This window comes from Oncorhynchus masou, chromosome 28, assembly GCF_036934945.1.
Source record: "Oncorhynchus masou masou isolate Uvic2021 chromosome 28, UVic_Omas_1.1, whole genome shotgun sequence".
In the NCBI taxonomy this organism is placed as follows: domain Eukaryota; kingdom Metazoa; phylum Chordata; class Actinopteri; order Salmoniformes; family Salmonidae; genus Oncorhynchus; species Oncorhynchus masou.
This window is the reverse complement of record NC_088239.1, coordinates 42,401,184-42,409,828: the sequence shown is the minus strand read 5'-3', so window position 1 is coordinate 42,409,828 and position 8,645 is coordinate 42,401,184. Positions and strand designations below refer to the sequence as shown.

General features: G+C 40.1%; 1 protein-coding gene across 4 annotated transcripts; it reads left to right on the top strand.

Moving 5' to 3' along the window:
- The first annotated feature begins 569 nt into the window (after positions 1-569).
- Positions 570-8,017, top strand: LOC135517603 (programmed cell death 1 ligand 2-like). 4 transcript variants are annotated; one of them, XM_064942062.1, is made up of 6 exons: positions 570-653; positions 2,851-2,910; positions 3,050-3,400; positions 3,611-3,889; positions 4,617-4,745; positions 5,383-8,017. In XM_064942062.1, exons 2-6 carry the CDS (start codon positions 2,856-2,858, stop codon positions 5,457-5,459), a joined length of 891 nt encoding a protein of 296 aa, XP_064798134.1. In that variant the 5' UTR covers positions 570-653; positions 2,851-2,855; the 3' UTR covers positions 5,460-8,017. The 4 variants fall into 4 exon arrangements, with proteins under 4 accessions (XP_064798134.1, XP_064798133.1, XP_064798135.1 ...); XM_064942061.1 differs by having other exon boundaries at positions 583-679; XM_064942063.1 differs by having other exon boundaries at positions 589-679; positions 2,855-2,910.
- The last annotated feature ends 628 nt before the right edge of the window (positions 8,018-8,645 follow it).

Sequence of the window (8,645 nt, the reverse complement as noted above, 5' to 3'; positions counted from 1 at the left end):
GCTAGTGTGGGAGCTTCAGTGATTTTTGCAGTTCGTTCCTGTCATTGGCAGCAGAGAACTGGAAGGAAAGGCGGCCAAAGAGGAATTGGCTTTGGGGTTGACCAGTGAGATATACCTGCTGGAGCGCGTGCTATGGGTGGGTGTTGCTATGGTGACCAGAGAGCTGAGACGTTACTGTTTTATATCAAGGAAAATTTATCTCCAGTCTCATACAATTAGGATTTATTTGTAAAGGGAGGGTCGGTGTGGTTATTGTAGTTTAGGTTAATTAGTAACTTTGGCAATAAACAACGAAATTGTCTGGGCAGGGTGTTCCTTTGTAATAGGTTATTTTGGCTCACTTCCTGTTCAGGCTATTCATAGTAGACTGCTGGCCTTGCCCCATCACTGTAAATTCAGAATTTTTCCTTGTAAAGGAAATAAGGGATTTGATCATAGCTACTACTAGGCAACTCGCCAACTTTGTGTCCAGCCAAAGTGAAGGCATTTCACATGCACAGTCACTATCAGGAAACTGCATGGTTTGGGGGGAGGAGAATTACAGTACGGGAAGTAGTTAGGAATATAAATACAGCTCTACATAACAATATATGTTACAGCTGTGATATGATTATGAAAGAGCCTCTGAAGGAACAAGAAATACTTCTATTAAGGTAGAAGACTGCATGTACTGCATTTAGTGAGTGCTGAACTTCATTTAGTTTATATGCCAACATATTTGGCTTAATTGCTTTTATTTTAAAAGGTGGTGGTAGATTATGCAGTCTCATGAGATGCTTCTAAAGTTATCTTTAAGTGTATGCAAGTAGGGTAATAATGGTCTAGTATCTTTTTTTTAATCCATTATATTTTTTGATGACTTTTACTCAACGGCGTTCCCAAATCCACTATTCTCAGGTTAAATACAGAAATGCTATTTTTAAGTTTCAATATCCCCTCTGCTCTGCACAAATCTTTTTCATGTATTTCTACATATATATTTTCCATGGTATATTATTGTGCTGTGATATAGTCTTCAAATCGACTATATCTCTTATCCAGATTTTATATATATATAATATTTTTTTGATCAATTGTTTTATTATATGTTCAAGCAAAAGGCAGAATAAATCATTGGACAAATAACAATTAGAATGTCAGCACACCCCAACATATTTTTGAAGGTGGGTTTATTGTATTGATTTAAACGTTGAATTTATGCAGTTCACTAAGCCTGATGTGTTCCATTTGTTTTCATCCTCTATTCTTGACCAAGTGTGTGTGTGCGGGCATGTTGACTCATACCAGTATGGTCTAATCATGAGGTTGTCTGTCAAGTTCGAATGATGACTGTGCATTAAATGTTTGCAACATAACAAGAGATTCATAAATATAGTGTATTCAAAAAGTATTCAGACCCCTTGACTTTTTACAAATGTTGTTACTTTATAGCCTTATTCTAAAATGTATTAAATACCAATTTTCCTCATCAATCTACACACAATAGCCCATAATGACAAAGTGAACACAGGTTTTTAGAAATGTAAAAAAAATAAAAAACAGAAACCTTATTTACTTAAGTATTCAGATCCTTTGCAATGAGACTTGAAATTGAGCTCAGGTGTATCCTGTTTCCATTGATCATCCTTGAAATGTTTCGACAACTTGATTGGAGTCCACCTGTGGAAAATTCAATTGATTGGACATGATTTGGAAAGGCACACACCAGTCCACATAAGTTCCCAAAGTTGACAATGCATGTAAGAGCAAAAACCCAAGCCATGAGGTTGAAGGAATTGTCCGTAGAGCTCCAAGACAAGATCGTGTCGAGGCATAGATCCGGGGAAGGGTACCAAAAAATGTCTGCTGCATTGAACAAAGTGGCCTCCATCATCCTTAAATGGAAGAAGTTTGGAACCATCAAGACTCTTCGTAGAGTTGGTTGCCCTGACAAACTGAACAAATCGGGGGAGAAGAGCCTTGGTCAGGGAGGTGACCAAGAACCCGATGGTCACTCTGACAGAGCTCCAGAGCTCCTTTGTGGAGATGGGAGAACCTTCCAGAAGGACAGCCATCTCTGCAGCACTCCACCAATCAGGCCTTTATGGTAGATTGGCCAGACGGAAGGCACATGACAGCCCACTTGGAGTTTGCCAAAAGGCACCTAAAAGACTCTCAGATCATGAGAAACAAGATTCTCTGGTCTGATGAAACCAATGCCAAGCATCACGTCTGGAAGGAACCTGGCACCCTCCCTACAGTAAAGCATGGTGTTGGCAGCATCATGCTGTGGGGATGTTTGTCATTATGGGGTATTGTGTATAGATTGATGAGGGAAAAAAACGATTTAATCCATTTTAGAATAAAGCTGTAACGTAACAAAATGTGGAAAAGTCAAGGGGTCTGAATACTTTCCGAAGGCACTGTAGGCCCATATTCTTTTTCCTTTGGATCACCAGTTGCTGATTCGCTAGAGAACAAGCTCAGACCAGCCTTATAAAGATGTAGGATCTTCATTTGATCACTCTTGTTGCTGAGCATTTTCCTGCTCAGCAGGAAATGAAAACTTGTAGTGTATTTCAGTTTTTAAAAGGCTTCTAAAGTTTAATTTCCACCTTGAAATTTCAGGCTTTATTTGCCCTAACGAAAAATGTGTCAAACCCTACAAAAATGTCCATTCATTACAATCCACATAATACTTCACATTTCCTGTTGCTGCAGGATTATTTTCCTGCTGTAACAAACTGGCTCCAATTAAGGTCCGACATCTGTACAGTCGTTTTGGTGTGTTCTATTTAAATAGACTGACTCATAATTCCACTTACAAAAGGTTGTGGTTGCAACATTTCAAATGTTTTCTCTCTTCTCTAGTTAGAATGGAGCAGGCCTTTCTTTTGGTTTTACAAGTAGTCTTATGGCCCACTCTTGCAGGTATGTTATTGATGTTTTTAAATACAAAGTACAATACAATAGAGACTCATGGCCACATTTTTAAAGTTTTTTGTTTGTTTAGTTCATAGAACCCCACCCCCACCACCCCACACAACTCTCGTTCTCTCTTTCCACACAGCCTTGTTCACAGTGGAGGTGGACAGTCCATTCCACATGGCAGAGTTCCGCGGTGTAGTCACCATGGGTTGCAGGTTCCAACCTGGGGGCCAGGGCCCAGACTTGTCAGTGATATGGCATCGCATCTGGCCTCCTCCAGTTGTGGAGGTGTACAGGCTGGAGAACAGACAGGAAGACCTCACTTCCCAGAATCCCCAGTACCGTGGCAGGGTACGATTGGTGACAGAAGAGATGACCAATGGGTGGGCCAAGCTAGAGGTGTCCATGCTGAGGATCAATGACTCTGGGACCTATCAATGCCTCGTGGAAATGGCGGGAGCTGATTACAAACAGACAACTTTGACTGTTAAAGGTCAGTCATGAATCTGTCAGTGTAACAGAACATTACTCTCGGCTAATTCTAATTTCCAGTCTTTCAGTATTGAGTAAGAAACATTAAGGAACTTTTAAAATAATTGTGGTAACACTTTAAGTTGCTCGTAAAATTAAGTAGTAATACTGTAATTACACTCTATGTTCATGTTGTTGCATAGTAAAGTTTTTACGTTCATCTATCTTTTAGCCTCCTATAAAACTATTGTTAAAAGCATGAAGAGATGTCGGGGAGAGGAGGTAGAGCTGGTCTGTGAGTCTGAGGGCTATCCTCTGGCCACTATGACCTGGAAAGACAAGAGTCTCGGGAACATAAAGTCCAATGACACCACTGTTAGAACTCCAGACCAGCTGTTCCTAGTCACCAGCACGATAACAGTGAAATCCTCTGACAAAAACAACTACACCTGTGCCTTGGTGGAGGAAGGGGAAGTTCCAAACGGTCCGTCAGCCAGGTTTGACATCCCAGGTATGATGTGAATTTTGATCACGAATTTGATCACCTCAATAAGGACTTCATAACACATTCATAACTCATACATTACACATGAATGAGCTGCTTATGCACTGCTTATAAATGCGTTATCAAGTCCTTATGTAGGTACCTGTCAAAATGTGCTATCTCCTGTTTTTATTTTCACTTTGCAATGTCTGGCCTCACACCTCTTGCTTGACACCGATACCCTAGAAATGAGACTCCGTAACATTGTACTGACTGCACAAGGTAATGGAAACTAGGAGGTTTTGGTGAGGCCTACACTATTTATTTATTTTATCGTTGAGTGTAGATGTGTTGTTGATTTAAAAGGTGCTGTAAATGGGTGCATTCCTCAATGATCATGGTGTCAAAGCGTAATATTTACCCTTCCATTCAACAAAACACATTTGTAGGAGTTCTACGTCAACGCGGGAGGGAAAAGGCTTTAAAGATGGCAATGGAGATGGTGGAGATAAAGAGCATCCATCTTTCCATGAAATTTCACATTTCACTGTTGGTTAAGATTTGGGGAAGTTCTGTTCGCACCGGCCTGTCTGGTGTAATATCGGGTTATTTCCAAAATGCTTGTTTGTGTTTTGAACTTCTCACTGAGAACATTTGCAACTTCTTGTTATGTATTATGTGTTACATCAGCCAAATATATATGTTTGATAATGCAAAATAACATTGTTAGCCTCTCAATCTTTTTTCTTCACAGATGAAATAGACCTACCACCAGCAATGCATAGTAAAAGTAAATGTGACACCCTTTCTATTGCATTGGGCACATCACTGACAGTGGCCATGGTCATTGCTGCTGCCATCTTTGGCTATTGCAGAAGGAGAGGTAACTTTTCTGCTGTTCTTACTTGATTTGCACACATTTCTGTCTCAGGTTTACTACAAAGAGTTTCCACTGTTTGTTGGTTGCTGAGAGAGAGACTAGATGATGTACTGTAACCTCTAAAGGTGTAGAGATGCTGTTGAGACCAGAATAATCAATGAGATGGGGTTTTTCTGACTCATGAGATGGTGTTTTTCTGACTTTTTCTGACTCTTGTGACACTGACTTAGCATGTGAGAACGTGTGCGCACATTCTAAACCTATCCGAACTGCTACGTGTGAAAACACCCCCACAGACACGCTTTCTCTTTTTGTGTCGGGGATTTTACGTCTTGTAAAGTCATGTGGGTGGTTTCTCAATATAGGACTAGTCATTCCTTATATTTAGAATAGTTCCCTATCAATCTTTTGGTTAAATCTTTACGGTATTGCATAGTATTTTAAGACTGCGTGTTAAAATGAGTTAGAAACAGGAAAGTCCCAAATTGCCTTTGACAGTAAATACGAGACACTGACAAATCCAGTTACTACTTAGTAAGTGATAACTGTAGTAGGTACAGCAAAATATCTCTTGCAACATGGAATGGAACAGAATATAAACTATTGTAAACTATACCCTGCTTTATCTTTCTGCTCACAGGGAGGCCCGGGGATCCCAGCACCCCAAGCACTAACACCCTCCTGGCTCAGCAGAGATGGGATCTGGACCCCTTTTAATGTCTAGCAGCTTCAACTGGCCCTGGTGATAAACTGTCAGAGGGTCACACAGATGACCTACTCCAGGAGGTCGTAGAGAAGGAGCTTGTCAGGACTGTGCTGGCGCTCCTCATTGAGACTGAAAACTGTGTGCGAAGGACTGAGAGCACAAAAGGACTCATGCACGCACGTACACTCACATTGACTCTTGTCAGATAAAGTTGAATCATGTTACATTTACTGATACCTCAAGGGACATGTTTTACGTTTCTATGTTAACACATTTCACATGTGTTTTGATAACAACAAATCACTGATAATTGTGCTTATACCCAGCGGCGATTTTAGCATGCAAATCTTGGTGGGGCAAATGCCACAATTTTTTTCATGCATGCCAGCAAAGCCACAACGATACACAACACTAAACAATACATTAATTGCACTATAACGGTGACAAACGGTGCCCACAAACTGTTAGGGCCTACATAAAGCTGTCCTGACAGCAGAGCTTTGCTTCTGCACCATGGAGTGAATCCTTACCACACCTGGCTATCAGTGCAGCCTCTTCTGGCAGTGAAACAGTTCATTCAGCCCCATTTACTGACTTTTTAAAAACTTAGCTGATATGGCTGACTTTCTTAAACAAATGTGGTGTCTACTCACCCCTTGTGGATTTGCGTAAGTCGATAAGAACCTCATTGTCCTTTTAATAGTAACGAACTCCAACATGAGTGTTGAATTTTGAACCATACACAAACATTATGACATCGATGTTCAGTAAACTCAATGTTTGTTCTTATCAATAACACTTCATTCTAAGTGCAAGCAAACGAGCTGTGACGAGGTAAGCCTTTCAGTTCAGCACTTTCAAAATGGACACCAACAGAAATTCAGATTGTGCGAGACATGCAGTTAGCCTAGCATTTGAAGTATTTTATTTGGCCTATGTGGTCTAAAAAGGAAGGAAAATACAATCATAGACAATATACTGACACACTGACAGCGCAAACAAAATTACCCTTGCAATATATACTGGAAATATACATTAACTTTTTGTTGAAAACAAATACTTGAATGGGAAGAGCCAGTCACTGGCAAACAGTGTTTAAAGACCGAAAAACATTATATAGTATCCCCTCCTCATGAAGAAAAGCACGAGCTAATTTATGCAGAAGCATACATGATGTTTTTGGATTCACCATTGATTGTTGTGCTATGCTCACTTGAACAGGAAGGTGGCATGGTGTTCCTTCTTGTGAGAAAATTTTGTAATCAAAGGTGCTTTCAAGACAACTGGCAACACTGAAAAAAACTAGGTTGAATCATGACATCAGTGATCTTCAGGTCGGAACTCTAGTTCCCGGCTTGGAATTCTGAGTTGGATGACCGTTCAGAACGTATTTTCCCCAATCTGAGCATGTTTTTTTCTAAGTTTCCAGTTGTCTTGAACTCACTGAAGTCTGAGATTTCCCAGTTCCGAGTTGTTTTGAATGCTGCAGAAGTCATGCTGGATTGACAGCATGGCCAATGTTTTCAACCTTTTCTGGCCCATGGTGTTGCGAGTGAATGTTTATCCTTTTAAGCTTGGAAAAGACACAATTTCAGACAGGTGTTTTAAATCCTTAAACCCAGACTTGGACCATACACCCTGTCCACTGAATAGCAGGCAGGGGAAGCAAAATAGTGATTGCTTTGCAACGCTTGCAGTTAGCCACTGATTCCTTCCCAACCACTCGTTGAATTTGCGATTTCCGACTTGTTGTATAATGTTTATGTCCAATGGCCATTTAGCACTGATACCTTTTTATCTATAAATTATCTTCATATGAAAAGGATTTGACCGTACATTGTCAAAGTGATTCATGATGATAACTGCTTGTCTAGCAACTAGCTAAGATTTTGAACGTAACATCAGTTCAATCAAAGCTATCACGGCGCAACTAGAGAACATTGTCAATGCCTACGCTCTGTATATTCCTCTGGCTGCCCCTCCACCACAGAAAGCACTGAGCTAGGCTGAAACATTTGCATTTTGGAGCTGCCTTACTCAAGAAACAAACCATGTTTGTAGGCTGCTTTATTAACTCTATGTGAAATGAATGAATGACAAAACAATTGTTTAAATTGCTTAACAGGTGGGGCTCAAAACAAGTGGGGCTCTGCCCCCTCCTGCCCTGGATGACGAGTCGCCACTGCTTATACCACATTTACTTGCTGTATGTGCTGTACCTTTACTATGTATAATACAGAGATAATTACATGTTTATGTAGAGATGTCCCATGTTGGGGGATGATATTGAAAAACCAGTTCACCTCCATGCTCACCATGAAACTCCAGAAAGCAAATGAGTGATTTCAGCCACAGTTTTAGTATTGCTCATATTAATGCAGTTATTTACAGTACCTCAAGGATTTTATGCTGTTTGATACTCATTATGAGTCTAACCATTCGCTGACCACACAGTTTCATTTTCAGTCCAATGTACCATTTCCTGTAAAACAAACTGTCTAAAGACAGCTGTGCTAAAGCAAGGAAATGCTCTTAATTTTTTCCACAAAATAAAACATTCAGTCATCAACTATGCTTCTTTCTAATTCCCATAATATAACATTGTAAAACAACTGACACATGATGTGCCTTGATAACTGTTTGCTGTTTGTGACAGTATGCTTTGCTACACAAGGAAACAGACAATGATTTCCCAGTATCTCCACCCTGTGAGGATATTTTCCTTATTGATGTGTCTTACCTCAGATATCAATGTCTTTCTTCTGTTATCTCCAATTTATCTATTGTTCTACCATGGTGTTAAATAACATACGCCATTAGTTTGGAAGGGCATTTTTCAGAAGGGTCCCAATTAAAATGCTCTCTTTCCTCTGCATTTCAAACAAATTAAACAGTGTGCAGTGAATTACTGGTGTTGCATTAAACTAACAACCAAAGTATGATTATCCTACTGAAAGGTCTGGTGGTTTCCAGTGCCTCTGAACTCCACTGTGTAGAGCACCCATTAGTGGTCATTACTCATTATTACAATGCTCAGCTCAAAATGGGAGTCAAGCCTGGGCTTCTGAGGCTAGAATAAATCAAGAGTTATTTGTGTAATGTATGTGATGTTGATGAATATATGCCGAGCATCATCACATAAGAGCTTGGTAGTCAGGAAGCCCATACGCCAGCAATGTAACAAATCGATACATGAG

Excerpts from the sequence above, each read along its gene's own strand:
- LOC135517603 (XM_064942060.1), top strand. The coding sequence starts at position 613 with ATGAAAGAGCCTCTGAAGGAACAAGAAATACTTCTATTAAG. Across the intron at positions 654-2,854 it reads CAAGAAATACTTCTATTAAG|AATGGAGCAGGCCTTTCTTT; the intron begins GTAGAAGACTGC and ends TTCTCTAGTTAG. Across the intron at positions 3,890-4,616 it reads AGCCAGGTTTGACATCCCAG|ATGAAATAGACCTACCACCA; the intron begins GTATGATGTGAA and ends TTTTCTTCACAG.